Genomic DNA, 21,480 nt, shown 5'->3' with positions numbered 1-21,480 from the left:
AAGCTGGAGATCATTGATTTCAGCAAGTTATGGCTTTTTTTTTTCCCTAGTGTAAGCATAGATATATATTTTTAAAACAAATTTCAGTAAGTGTCTGGGTGTTAGTACATGTTTTCTGTTTCCAGCAATGTTCAGTATTGTATGTGCTTTGCACCTCAGAAGTGAGTCTGCCAAGGCACTTAGAGAATGTAAGCAAGTCTTCCAGGGACTTCATGAGAATGGGCTACCACTGACACAACACAAGAACCCATCCACCAGCAGAGTCAATCCCCCAACCAAGCACGTTTCCTTAATAAACACTCAGCACCTGCAAGAAATTCCACAATGAATAACAACAGTAAAATAATATTAATTAAAAAAAAAGCTATTTACCACATATCACTAACAGAGAAAAGATTTCCCCTAATAAAAGCACAGAAAAGTAGATCTCAGCTGTCACTGGTAACAGCACAGGGGGGTTGTTTTGTTGTTTTTTTTTAAAAAAAAAACAATTAACAAAAAACAAATACCACACGCTCGCTTAAAGAAACAAGTGACTCCAAGAAGTCCTCTTCCTTTTATCTGTCCTTGGAGGTGAGTTTTTCAATCAGTTCTTGAAGTGGTGCAAGTTCTCTTCTATCAATAAGGTTGAATTCCTGGAACAAGGATGAGGAGAATGACACAGAGTTCTGTGGGTACAGCTGAGGTGAGAAGCCTCATTAGCCAGAGCTCATCTGGCACTCAGCCGTCCAAGCCCAGGCTTGGCCACTGCATCCTCCCCTGCCCATCTGCCACTCGCTGACCCCAAGTATTCCACTGCCTGAAGCTTTTTCTCCTTCTCAGAGGAAGGGAACCTAAGAAGATGCTGATTTTTTTTGCACAAGGGAAGGGAGATAACGTAGCTTGGAAGGGAGAACACCATTTGCCATGTCCTTACCTGAACAAAGAATATAAAATGCTTGAAAGAAGTGTTAAGGTGTGCCTCCTCCTGCAGCTGGATCACCGGGTCGAAGTGCTGGTGGTAGATGTGGGCGTAAACTCTGAACAGACGCTTGAGAATTGTCTTGGCCACTGACATGAAGTTCTTTGGGAATGGTACACCTGGGGAGAATGAAACAGAGGGCTTATTCTCCAACTGCCAGGCCATGTTTGTCTGCTGTGAAAGCCACTACAGGCCAGGGCAGATGGAATCAGTTCCAACAGCAGACCTTTGTCACTGCACAGGTTTTACTGCACCCAGCTGTAAAGCGGCAGGTGGCTGCTGGGAGCCATGAACTCTTCAGTTGTCACTTCCCCAGGCTAAAAAAAGATCTGTATCAACCCTCTGAAAAGAGGAAACTTGCCTAGCTCCTCCTCACCTACCAGTCTCCCCAGTCAGCTTAGCTCTCCTGCAGCCTGTCCCCAAGTCCTGCCTGAAGGCCAGAGGCTCTGGATGCTCTGGGGCCAGCCAGGACCTCCCCAGAGCTTGCAGGTCCCACCATCAATGTTCTCATGCTCCTGCTGCAGCCTGCCCTGCACACATGCACATGGCATTTCCTCCTCTGCCTGCTGCAGCACACGGCAAGTTCATACTTAGCTGCTTAGTTTGTGGCCTCTGAATCTCTCCCTGAAGGCAGGGTTTGTCTAAAGAAGCTTAATGAAAATGTGTCAAAAGCCTCAGAAACTATTTGCAAAGTTAAGGCAACTAATAGATCCCCCCCACCCTGTTATCTTTCCCAAAGTGTTGGTTGGTCATTATTTCCCTCCTGCTTTTCAGAAGAAAGCCTCTTTAAAACATCTATTTTTTATCTTCACTTCAAGAAAACCAAGCAAAAACAAATCTACTTAAGATCAAAGCTGCAATTCAGCTTCTTTGGAGAGAAGGCCTGAAAGTTTGTCACAACAACCAGACATCCCTTCTGTGACAAAAAGCTGCCAGTTACTGGTTAGAAGGGTCTGAGACCCTCTGATGTTATTTCTAAACAAAATGAATAAAACACCAGATATACTTCTGCATCCAGAATTGTGACAGGTGTTTATTAGGAGCACTAACAGATGGGTCAGAGTTCATGCATTACAACACACCTTCAAAGATAAGTGTGTGCAGACAGATAATGTAACCTCCCAAACCTGCCCCACACATTAAGCACTGAGAAGACCTTTCAGCCCTGGAGTGTCCCTGTGCAGGTGTAACCCGAGTGCCCTGCTTAGCTGCAGTTACCCCCTCACCTATTTTGGAAGGAAAGAGCGTTTCATCATCCAGCTGGTCCTGGACCCAGGTCATCAGGTAATCAATGTACTTGGGTGCGGAGCACTTGATGGGCTTCTTGATGTTGGTGCCATCTGCCCAGTGGTACTCGTACCTGGGGAGAGACAAGGTGGCCTTGAGCACTCCTGATGGGCCTGCACATGGTGCATCACCTTGGAGAGATGGTGCTAAAAACCCCAGCACACCCAACTCGGGGAGCATGACAACACCAGCTCCCGGGTGAACCACAGGGCTTGTATGCTACAGATCATACACGAGGTTTTATGCAAGCTTAGCTGATAAATCTGTCCTCTCAATTTGTTTAGCAAATTTGGTTTTGTCAGAACAACTGCTGGGAGAATATTTTCACCATAAACAAATCTGATGAGGGATTATGAAGGTGCTGCTCACAACGGGACAAAAAACCCCCCCATTTTTCTAACAGCAACAAATCACAGGGTCTGAAAGCATTTTAAAACTGTATGCAAGAAAACATGCAAAAATCCCAGACACATCAAATGGACCATTTGTCTGGATTTATGAAAAAGCAGAATTTCTCACCACCCAGTAATGCCCTAATACCAAGATTTAAGTGGTATTCATGTAGGGAAAAGATCAACACTTAGCTGAAATGCCAGGATTTTGCTCTGGTGCCAGAGCAAAAAAAACAAACTGAATTAGAGTAGGGAAAAGCAGAAACACTGGATGTCTCAACAAAAGCATAAGCAAAAATCCAAGAAGGGCACAGGGATTCTTATTCAGGCACCTACTATTGCTACAATGCCTACGAGGAACATTTTGGTAAGCCCCAATGGAATGCCTGCATATAAAACCTTTAAATCTTCATTTAAGAAGCTCTCATTAATGTTTCAGAAAAATTAAAAAGGGGAAAAATAATTTTGATAATTAATTTACTTCCCAGGTTAAAGGAAAAAAATAAACACCAAACAAATACGAACACAGACCAAAAAATATCAACTTGCTATTTCCCACCTATTATTTCCGTATTAATAGACATTCAAATCCTTCTTCTCTTTCACACCCTTGCCATTTAACCCTGGCACTCCTCTCAGCTGGCCTCAAGCTTTTACATGAGAAATCATCCCAACAAGTGCCCCCAGACACCAGGGTGTGAGAAAAACATTCTTACTTGGGGCCAGCAGACATGACAGGGCAGCTTTCCTCCGTGCAGAAGTCCGTGATGGTTCCATAGAGCATGTTGATCTGGTTGAAGAAGTCAACAGCTGGAAAGCATGGAAACCACCTGTTAGCACTCTGCAGCACAAGATTCCTACAGCCCAGGCTGTAAAGCACAGCTTCTGGAATGGTTTTTGGGAAAAAACTCCATTGTTGTTGCTTTTTTAAGATCCATTATAAAAGAGATGCAGAATGCAACCACTGACTTTCTGGAATAGTTTCCAGCAAGAACTATTTAATTGCTCACTGCAGCAAAATCTTCAGTTGGAAGACAAAAAATAAAGGAGAAAACCTTGTCATTTCCTTTCCTGAAAGTTTGGTGCATTTTATTACAATCCCAAATTCTACTGGCAAGTGTGGAATCCAAGAAAGATTTCCAGCATAAGCTTTCCAACTAGAGAGAGCAGGTACTCGTTAGGTGACAGTGCCTTCCCTCAGGCTTTGTATTCCCAAGGCCCACCTTTCCCAAAAACATCTCATACAACCCCAGACTGCTTCGGGTGGGAAGGCAATTTAAGGACCACCCAGTTCCACCCCTGCCATGGGCAGGGACACCTCCTGCTATCTCAGATGGCTCCAAGCCCTGTCTAACCTGGCCTTGGACACTTCCAGGGATAGGGCAGCCACAGCTTCTCTGGAACCCCTGTGCCAGGGCCTCTCCACCCTCACAGGGAAGGATTTCTTCCTAATAGCCCATCTAACCCTGCAGTTACTCTTTCAGTTAGTTACTCCAAACTCTTAGAGAAAAAAGGTCTTTTTCATTCTGTCACAAGGAACTGTGGTCACAGCAATCAGCTTCTAAAACCCACTTTTCAGAGGATAAACAGCCAAGATTAGGCAAATGTCACTGGAGCAAGTCACAGCTACTGCTCAGCAGATGCAGGACACCAGCCCTGGCTTTTCCAGTGCCCACAGGAACTGTTAATTAAGTTTCCATTCCCTGCTCCCAGCAGAAACCACCACCCACTGCTTGCTTTGAGGCAAGCATGTTCAGAAAACCCACACAGGCTCCCACAGAATGCCTGATTATGGCAAATCCTACACGTGGAAGTCTCAAAATCCACAGGCCCATCAAGTCATTCCCTAAGACACCAGTCAGGCTGAGAGCAGAGCAAGAAGCAGCAGCAGGGCAGAGCACGTTTGTTTTTGGCTCTCAGGGTCAAGAAGGGCAAAAGCAATGACTTGAAGTGACACATTTTGTCTCCTGATGAGACCCCTCTGTGAGCAGATGGAGCTCACAGCTACTGCTGGAGCCTGGCGTGGTGCAGGGATGCTGAGCGAAGGGAGCCCCTCACCAGCTCACTAATTACGCTAATTGCACTCCAGCTAGTTCAGCAGTCAAGTCACTCGGGAAGGGAGGAAACTGCTGCCATGCAGGAAAGCAGACACACAGAGTGCAGGAACCACCAAAAGGGAAGGATGCCAGCAATACATGAGGCATCTTGAGCAATGCTTACTCACACAAGTGGGCGGGCTTTTTTCTCTAGTCTAGTTTTGCAATGCAGTGTGAATTAATTTTTGCAAAGGATGGTGTCAGCAATTCCAGCCTGCCCTGGAAGCAGTGGCAAGTGGAGCACCAGAGCACTGCATGATGGGCTGGGAACAGGAAGGTGAGAGTCAGTGGAACAGTTTCACTTCCCAAACATCTCAAAGAGCAAGAAGAAAAAAGGCAGAACCACAGAAACAATTGGAGGACATTTAAATCAAGCAATAATTTCTACTGCAGTGCACAATCAGTCCTGTACCACCACTGGAGCACATCAAGCCTGAGAGGCAAAGATGAGCAAACACCCAGACAGGGCACAGAGCTTGTGGCAGCCTAAAGTGCACAGTGCAAAGGGAGACTCCATTCTTTAGGAGCCGAGGGCAAAATCTATGCAGCAGGGAGAGGGGAAGAGGAGGAGGAAACAAGGTCAAGCAATCAGAAAACACTAATTTAGGCATCATTGTTTAGCCTGAAAGCAGAGTTTGGACAAACAGCTTTAGAGGAAGTTAAAAGAATGACATCAGAGACTTATCAGAGCAAAGGCTCAAAACTTGGTAGGAACTAAAGGAACTAACTTCAGGAAAATTACAGACCCCATCAGAACCACAGAACCACTCAGGCTGGAAAAAGACCTCTGAGATCATCAAGTCCAAGCTGTGGCTGATCCCCACCTTCTGACAGCCATGTCTAGCTGTTCCCTGGACATCTCCAGGGATGGGGACTCCAACACTCCAATGCTTGACAATGTTTTCCATGAAGAAATTCTTCTGGACATCCAACCTGAACCTTGAGGCTGTTTCCAGGCATCCTGCCCCTGTTCCCTGGGAGCAAAGCCCCACCTGGCTGCACCCTCCTGTCAGGAAGTTGTAGAAAGCAAGGCCCCCCAACTCCCCCTTTCTCCAGGAACAGACAGGGACACACAGCTGTCCTGCTCCAAGTGTCAGCCCACTTCCAACAGCCCTGTGATGAAGAGAAGGCCAGTGACTCACTGTTAACTGCCACCCACTCATTGAGGTCCTCCCCCTCTGGAAGCATCACGGCCATGCGCAGGTTGCCGCTGCCCAGCGTGGCCTCGGCATGTTTGAGCAGCTCGTACTGGTGGGACCCCTCAGGAATATTCTTCTTTGGTTTGAAGGTCTTGGAAGAGCGACTGCCACTGCAAGAGAGAGGGGAAATCTTCAGAGACCTTTTGGAACAGGAAGCAAAAAGGAAACAAGCACACTAGTCCCGGGTAAGGACAGGATTAACATGAAATACTTTACCCACTCACGAATTTTCACGTTGCAACAGGGTATTACCAACAACTGGGATGCTCAACTAGCAGGGATTCTGCCTTGTTTGAAACCATTTTCTGACCTAATCACTTCCTTACCTAAAATTCTGTTTGGAAGAACATGGACTGGCTTAGGAAAAACGTTTAGACATTTGAATTTTAAACCATGGCAGTGAGCCTGGATGGCACACAAGCCCCTAACATGTCAGAAATACGACATGTAGAATTAAATATTTGCAGGGAAGTGTCAAATGAGTCAGTATTTCTGAGTATTTTCATGTATGAGCTGAGAGAAGAGTTCTGTCAGAATGGGCAAACTGAGCTCTGAATTCCAATGCAAGTGGAAAGCTGTGAAACCCACACAGCAGAATTCTCATCACAAACACTATCCAGATCTCATTCCTTGATGTAAAAACTTGGCCAATGTTTCATCATCTCTCTAAGGACCAAACAGAATTTTTTACTGGTGGGGGGTGCAAGGGCTGTCTCTCTTCATTTGAGGTCCTGGCACAGGATGCCCAGAGAAGCTGTGCCTGCCCCTGGATCCCTGGAAGTGTCCAAGGCCAGGCTGGAGGGGGTTTGGAGCAACCTGGGCTAGGGGAAGGTGTCCCTGTGCCTGGCAGGGGTTTGGAACAAGATGGGCTTTGAGGTCACTCTTAACACAAACCATCCTGGGATTCTGTTCCATGGTCCCAGAGCTGCTCTGACTCTCTGGGCTCCAAAGAACAGCAGCATCCTCCCATTCCCACAGGCCTCTGAAGCAATCCTGGCTCCTGGGGGCTGTGAAGAAGGGCTTGGCTGGAATTCCAGGGATCCTGGGATGGTAGAGCTGCACAGCCATGAGCATTGCCATGGACACCCCAGCAACAGCAGCACAGCCTGCAGCTAAATGCAACCAGGAGCCAGAAAGACAAGGAGGGAACGTCCTGCTCCCGTCTGTTCTGTTACAGGACACTTCTAGCTGCTCCTAGGCATCTGCACCTCACCCTAAGCCAGGATACCAGACACAAATCCTGAATTAAATAATTGCCTCCCAGCGGGAGTGAGAAGCTTCTGTGGCTCGGGAGTTGCTGTCACCTCTCACCCCTCCAGCCATCTGCACGTGGTGCCAGAACAGACTCAAACCAGCTCTGAACAAAGAAGAAACTAACAAAAACCCAAGGAACAAAAACCCCAAATCTCTTGACTGACTACTTTACTTAAACCCAATTATTGTCTTTTCAGGAACAAAGCCACTTCAGAGGCACTTGGCCAACATGAGGAGTCAAAATACAACCTAAAACATCTGGAGAGCAGAAGAGACTGGGATCACTATCTTTCCATGTGTCAGCATAAGCAGAAGGAACCCAGCACGAGCTAAATACAACCTGGAAAAGGTTATGAAATAACTAACCCAAGCAATTATTGTTTGTATTTTAGCACTAAGAGTAAGTCCAACAAGGGAACGAGGGTTTGGGAGCAGGGCACAAAGAAAGCATGGTGAAGGAATTCCCTAGGCAAGTAGTTTGTTCAGAGACATTCTGGATAGGAATTCACTGTACCCACCCCAGCCTGTGAGTCTGCCAGCCAACAAACCAAGTCACTGCAGATCTGCTGAACACCCTGCACAGATCCACAGTCAAGCAGAAAATGCAACATGTTGGAAAAAGCTTTAGCTAGCATTTAATCCCTGCTCCCCACTTCCCAGAAACAGGGGGATTCCTCCCATAAGCTGCCAAAGGCTGTAGCAACAGAATGAAGTACTGCTCTTGAGACAGAGTAGAGATCCATTCTGAATCAGGTGAAGTGTCTAGCAACAGTGAAAAGTCTGTGAGGCCAAAGCTGAAGGAAAAACTCGCCGAGACAGCAAGGAGAGAGAGAAAGAAAAACAGAAAAGACCACGAGGTCAATTTGCCCCCGACCTAGGAATTCCTTTGATAAAGAAGAACTGGTGATAAATGTCACGCGGAATGAATATGTATGAACCTCTTGTGAAACTGTATGCATATGCATTTGGAAGGGGGATAAAAGGAGGCCTGAGATCTTCAGGGCTATGGATGCCTTTTGAGGAGAATTTTCTCCTCAAAAGGAGAAAACTATATAAACATACCGAGCTTTACAACTTTTATAAAGTTGTGAGGTTTCTTCTTTTCTCCGCAAAACACTCTAAGGGAGCCCTTCCATCTTTGCCTCCAACACCTTTCTGATCCCTGCTTCTCCAATGCAGCACAGGCACCCTAAGCCAGCAGGAAACGGTCTCACAGGCCAGGCAGGCAGCATCCAAAAGGAAAAGCCATTAGGGTAACTGCAGCCTGGTAGTTGTCATGTGCTATGGAAATACCTGCAATTTTGGCAATAAATTATCAGAATTTCATACATTTATGTAGTTCACCGAAGGCAGTTAACACACTCCCTGAGACACAGCTCAGGGACACCCTAATGCAGCCTCCATCTTGACAGGATGTGGTTTTTCTTGGAAAGTTTGGTTAAAAATATTGCATTACTAAACAGTACTCCAATTACCTTATTAGTCCAGAAGCTCTCCTATTATTTAACAAGAAAAAAATTACTTTTTCCTATTATGCCGATCTGTTTGACGTGGCAGATTGAGAAAGTTGTCTTGACCCAGGTCTATTTCCTCAACCTCTTGAGCAATTGGTGAAAAAAAGTTTAATTTTAAAGAGTTCTGCCTGTTGGCCAACAATACACACAATCATCCACGCCTGGGTCACATGTGACATTCTATTTTCAGCCACATTCCATCATGGAATCAGCTAGCTCTGTAGAGGTTTTCAAATGCTTTAGGACAGTAGGCAGCACCTGCCTTTTCTTGTTAAGAGTCTCTGAGCTCTCCTTCATATTAACACAGAAGTGAGAGGGGACAGAGAAACCGGTGAGGATGCCATTTTCCTTGGACATAAGGAGGCTATGAAACATGGAGCAGGTTGCACCATCCCCACAACGTGCCACAACCAATATGCAGCCTCTCAAGAGGAAGGGACTCCTCAAGGAATTCCAAGGACGCTTTGCTCCCTTCCCTGCCACATGGACTGCTCTTAGGAAGTGATTTCTCCCTTCTATTCCTGCAGGGATCTGCAGCCCCAGCAGTGCCAGCTGCAGCTGGGCCCGGCACTGAATGGCTGAGGCTGTGAGCAGGGCTAGCAAGCCCTCCCCACCAGCAGGAGCCCACGCAGCCACGTCACCAGCGAGAACACCACATTTCCTCCAAAGCTGCAACTTGAGCCACTCATCTGCTGGCAGGGGGTGGGCTTTGTGATGCACCTTCTGCAGGCTGCTCTGTCTCAGGATGCTAAGAGGATGTTTCCAGAAGAAAGGCAAAACGTGAGGTGTTCTGCTCACCCCACGCTGCCTCAAACAGCTCATCTCAGCTTCAAAGGCAGCACTGGCAGATGCTCTGTGCTCAAAGCACCTTCAATACCCAGCCTCAGCTACAATAAACTTGCCAGTAACTGCTCTCAGGAGAAGCCCTTGGGCTGGCCTAGCTTAAACCTCCTCACTCCCAACCATTTGTCCACAGACTCCTTCAGCAGGGATTTTTAACTATTTCCACCAAGTCTGCCCCAGATTTGGGGAAATCTGAATTAAACCAGGTAAGTTTAGGCAACACACTGCCACAGGCTAACCAGTGAGTTTATCAGGGAAGCCCCCCAAGTTTTAGCTGTGCACTTCTTTGTCTCCCTTCTCCTGCCACGCCTCTTTTTAAACACAGAAACACTCAAATACAAGACCCAAATTCCAGAAAACCAAACATTTCCAGCCTTTAAACAATAATACAGGCCTTCAAATGATAACATCCTGCTAAGAATAGAAACATCAGAGTGAGAGCGGTTTGTTTCCACCAGCCAACATGTCAACATAGAAACTAAAATAAAAGCTCAAGCTACTTTTTGACAATGCAATCAATAGGTGCAGACTTTAAACACCTTTTCCCTATGAGAACCACAGCATCAGAAGGACAGCAGGTAAAATTAAGCTGAACACGTTCAAAATCTGCACTGATGAGACTGAACTTGAGCACTTCTATTTATAAAACTGAATATTCAAAACATTTCTGTTCTGAAGAGAGACAGTGTGAGGGCAAAGCGTTGCTTCCTTCAGTTCTTACAGCACCAAAAAGTCAACTTTTTCCAATCCAATTGTCATTCACTACAGGAAGCCTAAGTCCAGCCACTTGAATCTGCAGGTAACAAAAGCAAGGCAAGAATTCAGCATGCATTCCATGCAGCAGCTCTGGGAAGCAGCTAGGAGCTGCCAACTCCTTACACAACACAGTTGCTCTCCCAGAGTGTCAGGCAATGGTTTGAAAGCAATTCCAGGCCTAGAGCTTTTGTTTTGGTTTAAGGAGGAATCATTGGCACCAAATTGAAAAACTTCCCCAGACACATGGTCATTCCTATAGGAACAGAACACATGGGGCTCATTGTTTATTAGCTACACCACAGAGTAACTTAAATTTTCTGGAGGTTTTTGAACCTGAAGATGCTTCTCAAAATTTCCTCCTTCCACTGGAGTACTGACAGGGAAATCAGTGTTTCCATGAAATTTTTCATTCTCTGCACATCAAGGTGGGGACTGAATCCTGGCCTCCCCTTCTAGGGAAAAAAGCTGTCTTCAAAGACTGGACATCCCTACAGGATGGCAGATGGAAAAGGCTCAAGCTCATGAACAGCTCTTAAAAAGCACAGGTCCCACTATACACAAGACCTGACACGTTAAAAGAGCAGCTGTTTATCAGATGATTCACATGCAGGAAAGAGAAAGTTATTTAAGGTAGCCCTAAGGAACAGTTTTGCTTTTGCTTGCCCCAGCCACCACCCCTCAGTGTCAAAGCCGACATAACCCTTACACATCCACATTCTTAAAATGCCTTTTTTTTCTGCTGTACGCACACAGTTTAGAGCCAGTGACTTCGAGCCAATGTGGGATTGGTCCAGCACAACTTTGACATGCACCAGAACACCCCTGAAGGGAAACCTCTGCTGGCTGAGCTGTGAGAGGGGACAAGCTCAGCGTGTTTGGAGGGCGGTGGCTCTGCTGCACCCTCACTCCCCCTGCAGCAGCACATTGTGCCAAACCCACAAGGACGTTAGGTGGCCACAGCCTGTTTTCCAGCCAAGCCACCTACATACACTTCCCCCTGCCTCCCTTTTCTGTTGCAGGCTGACAAAGTGCCTGTAAACAAGGGGGAGGTGTTGTGCTACAGCACTGGTGAGTGCTACAACTCCACCCAATGGCGTTCCTGCTATTTACCCACTTGGATGCAACCCTTCTCCCAAGCAACCACAATTCCCAGTGCAAGGAACAAGCGAGCATCCAGAACCCCATCCCATGACCGGGAAATCATCATCAGTTTGCTATGCTTACAACCAAAATAAATTCCCTTGTTTCATTTACAACACATTCATTTAATACACTTTCATCTCCTGGAAAACCCTCAAAATAAACAAAGCAAGACACAGTTGCCCTCCCTGGATACTACCAGAGCCCTGTCTGCGCACTCCAAACACAATTAAACTACTCCCAAGGCAGCCAATGGCTGCGGAAATGACTCAACCTCTCCTGCCCTGTTCCCTGCAGCACTAACACAGAGGGGCAGGCCAGAGCCACCAACAGCAGTGTCCGTCACAGAAAAGCCTGCATCCAGGTTCTCCAGGCAATCGTGCCCTCCTGACTTGCAGGGACAGGCAAGCAGACAGGGGGACAGCACAGGAACTGGAACATTTCCGTGGCACTAAAGCTGCAGCCTCCCCAAACTGTGGATGCCACTGCACTGCCACTCCCTAATCTCCCACAGACTTTTCCCCAGAGCTTTAAGACTGAAATAAACAGGGCCAGGAGACTTCTTCTCCTTTTTAATGCCTTTATTAAAAGTGATCAGCTCAGAATTGGGCGTCCCGGCAGGGCTGTAGTCCCCGTCGTGTCTCCCAGGGCGACTCAGAGGAGGAGGATATGCGCAGCTCTGTCCACCAGGGGCAGAGCCGGGGGATCCAGTCCTCGTGGGAGCCTTTAGGGCGTGATGATCCCTTCGTTGTTACTTTTCTCAGCGCGGTTCCCCTCAGTCTCGGCGCTGGGGACAACTCCCATGGTCAGGGCGAGAGGGACTCCGCATCTCTGCAGGCTCAGCACTCGGCTCCTCACGTCCAGACATCACTCCAGTCTCTCAACTCTTATTTGGCTCGTTGTTTTGGGGGTTTTCTCTGTGCGTTTGGAGTAGGGGGTCCCAAAAAGCATTCTGGTCCTGGAGTCACTTTGCATAACCCCCCCCTCCAGGTCTCTTCTTCTCCTCACCGTTCGGGAAGGTCCCCACCCGTTACTGTCTCGGAATTACCTCGCCCCAGCCAGAGCCTTTACTAATGCAAAAACAACCATTAACAACAACGACCCGTAATTACCATAACACAGGCAGCAGCCCAGCAGTAAGTGGTAACAGAAAAAAATCAACTGAATTTTTGTACATAAAGACCACCAAACTTGAAACACATTTTCACCCCAACTAGCAACAAAGAAGCTTGCAGCAGAGACCCAACTACCTATGCACATTCTCCTCCTCCTGACAGCCATTTGAAATCCTGTGGCATCAGAGGAATCAAGATTATCCCAAATATTATGTTGCACACTCCCAGGAATCCAGTGACTACCCTGAGGCAAACACAACACTGTCTTCACCCACAAAACTTCAAGCTTACTACAAACAGACTTGATCTTCTTCAGAAAGGTGAGCCCTAGTCTTTGCTGTTCTGTTGGGTCCTTTCAATCAGACTGAGGTTCCTCATCTATTTCAATATTAACATTTACTGTGTACATACACACACACCTCGTGGCAGTGTAAGGAACAATCCAAACTAGATATATTTCTTCTAGTATCCTAATATTCACGTAGTACTTGCTTAATAGCATGGGCTGCTGGAGCTTTGAAGAAGGCAAACATGAAGTACTTCTCCAACTCTTGTTTTATCCTACGAGATGGAGTTCACTATTTTGGACATTTCAGCCACTGATTAAGCTCCCTGCAAGCTAAACAGCACAATTTCCCCACTAATGTTCCCCTCCTTTCTAAGGGATCCCTTATTTCTGTAAATTAGCATCAGCTCACTCAAAAGGGAGGGCACAGCATGAACTCCAGCTTAAGTCAGAACTTCACCCAGTAACATTTCCAAGTTTAGTTTCCACAAAGGTTCAATCCTCTTTACTGCAGGAATCTACCTAATATACCATTCAGTAGGCACAACCACTTTTTTCTTTTTTAAATCTACCCTTCCCTGTGTACAAAACTGAGCAACTCATCAAAGAACCATAAGGAAACATGTGTGATACCCGTGATTCCCTTACTCGAGCACTTCTTCCATGCGATGAGCAGGGAGCAGCATCCCACACCAAAGGTGTCTGCTGCTCCCCACAGCCAGCTGCTGCTCCTGCCTGGCACATTTCCTGAGGTTCAGCTGAATTATCTGTCTGCCCATGACTAACACAACACCCTCTGCGTCCCAAGCTGCTGCTAACAGTCACACCCTGTAAATACATTTACAAGTAGGAAGCAGAGCTTTGCAGAAAGCCATCCACAACCCGCTGAGGGTGATAAATTGCAGTAATAAAAGCTTGGCTCTAGCATCAAATTAGATGATGTAGATCCTTACTTGTGCACCAAATATAGTGCTTGGAGAACATGCCTCAGAACATGGATGGCTTCCCAAAATGCTGATCAGTGCTTTTGGAAACCGATGCTTAATGAATGACAAAGCAAATCCAGTCATACAACCTAAGAAATCCCATCAGGGCATTTCTAAAGGAACAAAAAAAAAAGGCTTCACTCAAGAGTTTAAGACAGTCTTCAATCCCTTCAATCACAATAAAAAGAACCATCTCTTAATGTGCTTAGGGAATAGGCAGTTAAAGGAGAAATTTAACTAAATTTCATGGAGAAAGAGTCAGTTTAACAGTTTGCAAAAGGCTGCCCTTTACTGTAACCCCCAGGCAAAACAGGCTGAGGACAGGAACGCGGCAAAGGACAAATACTCGGCAACTTCCCAACAGAAAATCTCCAAAAGACAGAAGGTTACACTGACACTTGGATTTATGGGCAAAATGGGGTCTGCATCCAGGAACTAACACTCACTAGAGGCAAGAAATAACACAGAGAACAACAGGAAGAAGGAATGGGCAGGAGGCAGCAGTGAATATCTAACAGCTTTCCAAAAATACACTGCATTATCTCACCCCCAAGTATTTCTTACACAACCCCCACATTTAATAAAATCCTGTATGTGCCATGGGTGTAACTATCTTCAGGAAAATTTGCTTATCTCTTCCAAAGTATCTTATCAGGAAAACCCCCGGTCTGAAGCATCTGAGAGGGAATGACTGCTCCTACATAGACAGGAGCACATTTCTTCTGAAGTTATTTAAGCTTAAGCATTTGACAGTTGAGCCCAAAGTAAGCTGAACTGTGCTATGAATTTAAATATTCAGACTTTTCCTCTTTTATTTTTCGCACTCCCATTGCAGCAAGGAATTTTCAGAAGAGTTGTCAACCACAAAAGTTAGTAATGGGACATTAGAGATGCTGTTTTTCCTAAAAGGTACACCTCAGCATTTGAAAAAGCAGTATTTTGTGGCCATAAAATAAAAGACAGAAAAACGCCATTCTGATTCCTGGATCCAGTGTCCCTAAAACAATTAATCCATTCAAGCAAAACCAGGCCTGTGCTAGTGAAGGTGGGAAAAACACAAAGTACCAGCTACTGAAACAAAATACAGGTTATTTCATTAAGCTCAAAATAGAGAACCCACTCAGTCATTATTTGGGTTGAAATGATTTCCATATCAAAACTCAGTTGTCTCCATTTCCAGCAAAAGAGGAATTTACCAAAGCTTACCTAAGCTCATTTGTTCCCTTTGTTCAAAGAAAGGAATTAGACTTGTGATAAAGACAACAAATCCAGGCATTATGAGCCCTTATCTGCAAGATGTTCTCCTTCAAGTGGGGAAGGGATTAAGATTTTATACGTCAGCATCTCAAGGACACAAGCAATTAACTCCACAGGCAAGTGACCACACTGAAAGATGAAGTGGTGCAAGGACAGACACAACAAAAAAACCCAAGCAAACCTCAACTAAAACCCAAGTGGAACATCATGAGCTGGATCTCTTCAGGTACTTAAGAGCACAAAACAGAATGGATTCCTGCCAAAGATCAGCTGTGAACTGGACAAGGAAGAGAAGAGAGGGTGAGCAAGGCACAAGTGTCCTCACACACCAGAAAAAAAAGCCAGAAGCAAAGTTGGAACAAGCAGCTAAGGTCACAGTTGGATTTCAGGGGGAAAAAAAAAGACACAACAAGAGTGAGTGAATTCGTTTTCACGGGCTGCTTTTAGAAGCACCAAAGTACATTTGCAAGGCAAAACCTACTGTTACCTTGATGAATTCTCAGGGTGGGACTGACACACAAAATTACCATCTCCTCCCCATGCACTGACTGACTGCTGACTCAGGCTATGGATTTGAAACGGGAAGCCAAGCCCTGAAGCAAACAGAGATGCACCAGGCTTTGTACCTAAGCTCACTAAGAAATTACAAGTTATTTCAAACTTATTTTCCAGGAACCAATTGAAGCTGCATGGATACATGCAAATCCTCAGCTCTCACTCCCTTCTTTCACATCCCCTCCCCAAAATATCTACTCAAGCAGCAGTGCCCTGGGAAGGCATCTGGGAGGGATCTGTGTACAGAGATGACAAAGCAAAGCACTGGATCCTCAGAATACCACGTCATGACATGTGAAGCCTGGAGGAATTTTTCCAAGTCTGTGAAAAGAAATTGTTATATTTAAAACAGATTAAAAAGCAGCTGAATTTATGACCCACAGGCTCCGTGTGTCTTTAAAAGGAGCAGAAAAACCCAAAAACAGAGCAAAAGCCAAGCAGCCAGTTCATTGTAGCTCGGCTCCAATAGGAAGTGGCTTAGTTTACAAATGCTAAAAGCATCACAAAGTACATCCTGAGGTTTATTTAGGCTGATTTGTGGGTCACAGGCTTATTGATAGCTCTGGCAGCAAGATCTGCCTTACTGCTTATGAGGGAAGACTTAAAGTGGCCAAATTTAATGCAGTTATTTACTTCTCCAAGGAAAACACGCAGCTTCACTCTGTCGGCCTCTTGCAACCCTCCAGCAACCCACTGCCTGGCAGACAAATGCTTCCAATATTTTATCCTTTTTCAAACAAGATAAAAAAGACTATGTATGTGTTAGGTGGAACTGTGGCCACAAAGAGGCCCAAAGTCCAAAGCCGTGTCTGCAAAGTAAAAGGTGACAGAGGCGTTTGATAAAGATGAAAATCCCAGCCACTCTCCAGCACATCAATCACCCCCAAAACATCGTTCCACCGCTCCTCCCTGCAAACAGCTAATGGCATCGGCTCACTTACACACAGAGGGAAGGACAAACAATGGAAAACAATCGTGGCATAAAAGCAAACAATTAGGAAGCAATTAAGACCGGACATCTCTGCGCTGTAGTAAACATAACTTTCACACTGAACAATGCCTTTCCTCCTAAGCTATTTTTTCCATTGCAAACGAATCTTTCTATCCGAGAAGGAGCTATCTAACAACATTTAGAAGAGACTATCACTCACTTCACCTACTACGCGTTCCCAAAACACAGCAGCAGGGGCAAACGGCGTTTTTCCAAGTGCCAGGCCAAGTGCAGACATCTCCCAGCCCGAACTGGTCTGCACAGCTCTGTGACTCCGAGGCAGACTCAGCCTTGCAGAAATAAAAGCCAGGCAGCAGCTTCCTCGCTCTCTGCCTCCGAGCTCACTGATAAGGCAGCAGCACTCCATTATGTGACACCCGAAACCCCACGTTTTACTTGGCTGTAAGCTGATTGTCACAGCTGATTCCCTTTAAACCCCACTGCTACGGAATACTTCTGCTTTCCTCGAAACTCAAAATTACTGCTACCAAGGCTTTAAAAAAAATATTTGGGAAGCTGGCAATAGCTTTACAGCTCTCTCTACAATTTCTTTGTGGGAAAACTCGAGAGACTTCTGAATCCTGGTACTTGAAAAAACAAAACAAACAATAAACAACAACAAACAAACAAAAAAAACTGAAAAAACCCCACCAGGAACTGGACACAGCAGTAAGGGCAGGAGTCAAGCAGCTGATTTTATGTTAATGCATCCCTGTGTGGAGAGCTTCTGTCCTGATCCCACTGTAGCCTTACACTCCTCATGACAAAACTGAAGTAAACAAATACATTGAAAGACAGCGGGGGAAATACCTGGATGTCCTCTGTATTTCCCATTTCTAACAGTCTGCAAATGCCTACACGCTGATGTTTCCATGAGCAAATTCCAGTTCAGGAGTGCCTACCGGTGCTCTGGGCAAGTCCTTGATGGAGAGGAGATAAACACCTCTCCCAAAGTACGGAAGGAGCACTCAGAGAGCACTCAGATGCTACACTGCCCGCGTTGGACAAGAAGCAGCTACCTGGCACCTCGGGAAGCTGAGCAAGAGACAAAAACAAACAGCCCTAATGTTCTCCAAGAGCAGCAGCAGCCTGAGGAATTGGGAAGGCCCCACTATCTCAAAACAAACCCAACAACTCTGATTTTGGTATTTATCTCCAAGAGATGTCAGGGGGAAAAAAAGGTATTACCTCACTACACCTTCTGCACATATATTTACACACAAAGTATGGTTTCAATCAAAATAAAAACAACAAGCAAACAACAAACCATGTGGAGCATCAGAAGCAGCTGCCAGGCTCCACGGCGCTGTACAACAAGGCAGTGAAGGAAGGGCACATCTTGCCCCAGTCTGGTTTACAAGTTAACTTGGCCTTCACTCACCAAAATACGTGCTCCCAACAACAGCCACTCACTCCCACTCACCAACAGCAGCTCCTCGTCCTTCCAAGGCTGATCAGGCAACAACTACTTAAATCAATCTCTTGATTAAAAAACCCTGTGCTGGAAACCTCAGGGAGGGATTCACTAATCCAAACATGGGGGCTCTGTGGGTTTTTTTTAAAGAAAAGACAATTTCAGAACTTCAATAATAAATCTGAATCTTTTCCTTTTATAAATAAATGGTTTTCATCTAGCTTCCTTTTTTATGTAAGTCTTGCCAGCAGAGGATAACACAAGCATGTTACCATATGGCACGCCCACCAGAACTATCTTTAATTTTTTTTTTCCTTGGAGATGTAAGCTACCTGCAACTATGCTGTAATTTCCTTTTAGAGAGAACTCACCAAGCAGAGGTTTTTTGGAACTGGATATATTTTCTAGTCCAAGCCCCTAATAAAATAAAATTTTTATTTTATTTTTCAAGACTCGGGATAACTTATTCAACTGCTGGAGAGGTTTATAAAGTCTTTTCAGAAAGGAAGAAACAGATCAGAAAGAGAAAATCGCGGCTCTGAAAATAACAATTGCTGTCAAACCCCAGTTGTATTAATTCAGTGACTCGCCTCACAAGACAGTCTTTTTATAGTGTTCCCCATAAGCAGAGAAAACAATGGCTCCCCTTGATTTTATTCCCCCCCCATGTAGCTTTATATATCACTGGCCCTAGCAACAGGGAAGAATAGGCAGGGATTTGTCAGCGGACAAGGGGGGCCCCACGCACGCTGCGTTATCCCAGCACAATCCCCCTGTTCTTGGACAGCGGGGAAGCCTGCGGGAGAGCGCAGCTTTGGCACCGTGCTGGCTGTCACACTGACAGGCTGCAGCCCCGAGCCCGACGAGAAACCTGTGCCACAGGTTCGCTGCCACACGGGAAACCTCGCTGCTGCACAAGGACAATCCAACCCTCACAGCCAGCCCCAAGCTGTGATCAGCCCGCTGAAGGACAGCAGTGCCACCGAGGCAGGGCACAAACACTGCTGGCACCTCCTCACCAGTGACAAAGGGGTGAAAAAGTACTGAGAAAGACTATGCTACAAGTATCGTGCAAAACACACGGGGAGGGGGTTTGCAGCTCAAAATGCAAGCTGGCATTATCAATAAAGCTGCAGACATCCACGCGCTATCTTGGAGTAACTCTTATCAAGCCAAAACTCCAGTCTGACAAAAGGTCATGCTGACTTTCTGGATCCCTAAAAAAAAGGCCAACCAATGAAAAAAAAAACCCACCAAAACTCCATGTCAGCATCACAGAAAGTTTCCCTGGTCACCTCGAGGCCTAGCAGGCATATTTTCAACTTTTTTTTTTTTTTTAAGCCATTTCTAGATTGCAAATGAGCAAATTAGGTGCAATCTACAGCAGTCTGCCAACAACAGCTGAGGCAAATTTGCCAACATTTCTAGCTCTGCCACGTACTAACTCCAGTCTCCATTTCTATGTTTCATCCACAAGGATAACTTGGAACAATGGAGGAGGGGATAAAGGTTTGCTATCCTAGGTTTCAGAAAAAAGGGTCTGAAAAAAGAAGAAACCATCTCATTATTGCCTGTGACAGAGGGTGGAGGGTTTCATGCTTTTCCATTCCCAGTTAGCCAAATGCCATAGAGAGAAGCTCTCTAATTTGCAAACCAGACTCCCAGGACACTCGAAATCCTGTCCCCCTTTCTCCATCCACCGTGGCAGCTGAGAATTAGGAAGGAGAGGGACAGCTGGGCTCCTCATTAGGAGCACGGCGCCTCCATGCACGGACAATCACCTGCACCCACCTCCCGTCGGTGCCTCCCGGAATCCCTCGGGGAGCACGACAGGCCAGCGGGATGGGGACGGCAGAGTTAAACGATAAACACAAGGCAGGGACTGAGGAGGAAGCCAGCGCCAGGGTTATTTGTCTCCAAGAGAACGCAACTTACTAGGGCACTCCAGCTCTGAGATAAAGTCTCTTCTCTAAGCCCAGGCCACGTTTACATCTGCTGGTTATCAATGTAAGCCTCTAAGAGCAGGCAAATATTCCGGCAGCAGTCCCAGGGAAGCCGGAGTGTGCGGGAACACTCAGCGGAGACAAGGCCCTAATGGAGCTTGGCTCTTCGGGGGTGCCTTTTTCGGCCGCCTCGATCGCCCTTCTTTCCCTAGAGCGCATCTTCGCCTTAATTAATAGGTCACTGAACCGGTTTATGTTAATTGTCACAAGTACCTCGTCTTTGTTTCCAAGGGGAGGGACCAAAGTTCATTCGGTTCTTGCCCACGAAGCAAAATTTCAAGAAGTGGGGCTCTGCTCGTACCTGTGTCGCCCCCGACTCCCGAGGGAGCTTTTTGCCTTTTTCCTGCCGCAGTAAAGCCCGGCCAGGTCCCGACCGGGGCTCCCCCAGCCCGGGAGCCCGGGCCGCCCCATCACCTGCACCGGGGCTCACTTCCACACGCCAGCTCCTGACCCAGCTGCGCCACACCACGCTACGGCACCAACCTCTGCCCCCCAGAAACGAGAATCCCGCATCAAAATATCATAAAACCTCGGGGAGACACCTGGGGTGGGTGTTTGGCCCCAAGCCCGCTCTCGCCTACCCAGCGACACCCCTCCGCCGGGGAGGTGCCCGGGGCTGGTGATCCGTGGCTGTTTTCAAACTCGTATCCGTAAGGGGAAGCCGCACGGGAAGGGGAAGCCCGGCTCGCTCGCTCGCTCGCCCGCCCTCCAAACGCCCTCACGGCGCGGCGGCGGCGGCCCCGCCGCTCCCTGCCTGCTGCTCCCGGGGCCGCCGGGGGGCCGGGGCACAAAGGGAGGAGCGGGGAGCGGACAGAGCGGGCGCCAGGCCGGCGGGGAGCGGCGGGCAGCGGAGCGAGCGGGAGGGCGGGCGGCGGCCGCGGCCGCTCGGCGGGCTGTGCTGCCCTGCCCTATCCTGCCCGACGAGACGGCGCAGAGCAAGAGGAAAGGACCCCCCACACGCCGCGGCTACTCACAACAAGAAGCTCATGGCGATGGCGGAAGAGCGGGACCGGCGGCTGCCTGGGCTCGGCGCGGCTCGGCTCCCAATGGCAGCAGCAGCGGCGGCGACGGCGGAGGGCGGGCGGGTGCGGGGAGAGCGCCGCGGGGCGGGGACACGGCCCGCCCGGCCGCCATCGCCCCCAGCGGCCCCCGCGCCGCTTCCTCCCTCGCAGCTGCGGGGCTCCGGCATGGACGCGCTCCTTTCGGAGCCGTGGGGCTCCCCCTCAGGAGTCCTTTCGTGGCCCCAGGCACGGGCGTCCCCTCACAGCCATCCCGCCGTGCCGGCCCCTAAGAGGAGCCTGTGTGAGTGCCTCCAGATACCTCCATGGAAACGAGCACCCCCTGCCCCTCCAGAGCCCCCCTTCTCCCCTCAGGACAAAGGTGGCCAGGTACCAGCCCACAGGTCACCACCACCACCACTACCAGAAAAAG

At 47.4% G+C, this 21,480-nt stretch overlaps 1 protein-coding gene across 1 annotated transcript; it reads right to left on the bottom strand.

The window, feature by feature from the left end:
* Positions 1 to 317: 317 nt before the first annotated feature.
* On the bottom strand, positions 318 to 21,236 carry MOB1B (MOB kinase activator 1B). The gene is made up of 6 exons (XM_064711386.1): positions 21,024 to 21,236; positions 5,879 to 6,045; positions 3,357 to 3,450; positions 2,188 to 2,321; positions 917 to 1,080; positions 318 to 635 (listed from the first exon to the last, which is right to left on the bottom strand). Exons 1-6 carry the CDS (start codon positions 21,035 to 21,037, stop codon positions 558 to 560), a joined length of 651 nt encoding a protein of 216 aa, XP_064567456.1. The 5' UTR covers positions 21,038 to 21,236; the 3' UTR covers positions 318 to 557.
* Between the last annotated feature and the right edge of the window lie 244 nt (positions 21,237 to 21,480).

Source organism: Zonotrichia leucophrys, chromosome 4 (assembly GCF_028769735.1).
Source record: "Zonotrichia leucophrys gambelii isolate GWCS_2022_RI chromosome 4, RI_Zleu_2.0, whole genome shotgun sequence".
In the NCBI taxonomy this organism is placed as follows: Eukaryota; Metazoa; Chordata; class Aves; order Passeriformes; family Passerellidae; genus Zonotrichia; species Zonotrichia leucophrys.
This window is presented reverse-complemented; position numbering and strand designations above follow the sequence as displayed.

What these genes read in the sequence shown, in the direction of transcription:
- MOB1B (XM_064711386.1), bottom strand. An exon ending in GCTCTTTCCTTCCAAAATAG is followed by an intron (nt 1,081 to 2,187) that starts GTGAGGGGGTAA and finishes CATTCTCCCCAG; the next exon opens with GTGTACCATTCCCAAAGAAC. An exon ending in ATTTTATATTCTTTGTTCAG is followed by an intron (nt 636 to 916) that starts GTAAGGACATGG and finishes TCCTTGTTCCAG; the next exon opens with GAATTCAACCTTATTGATAG.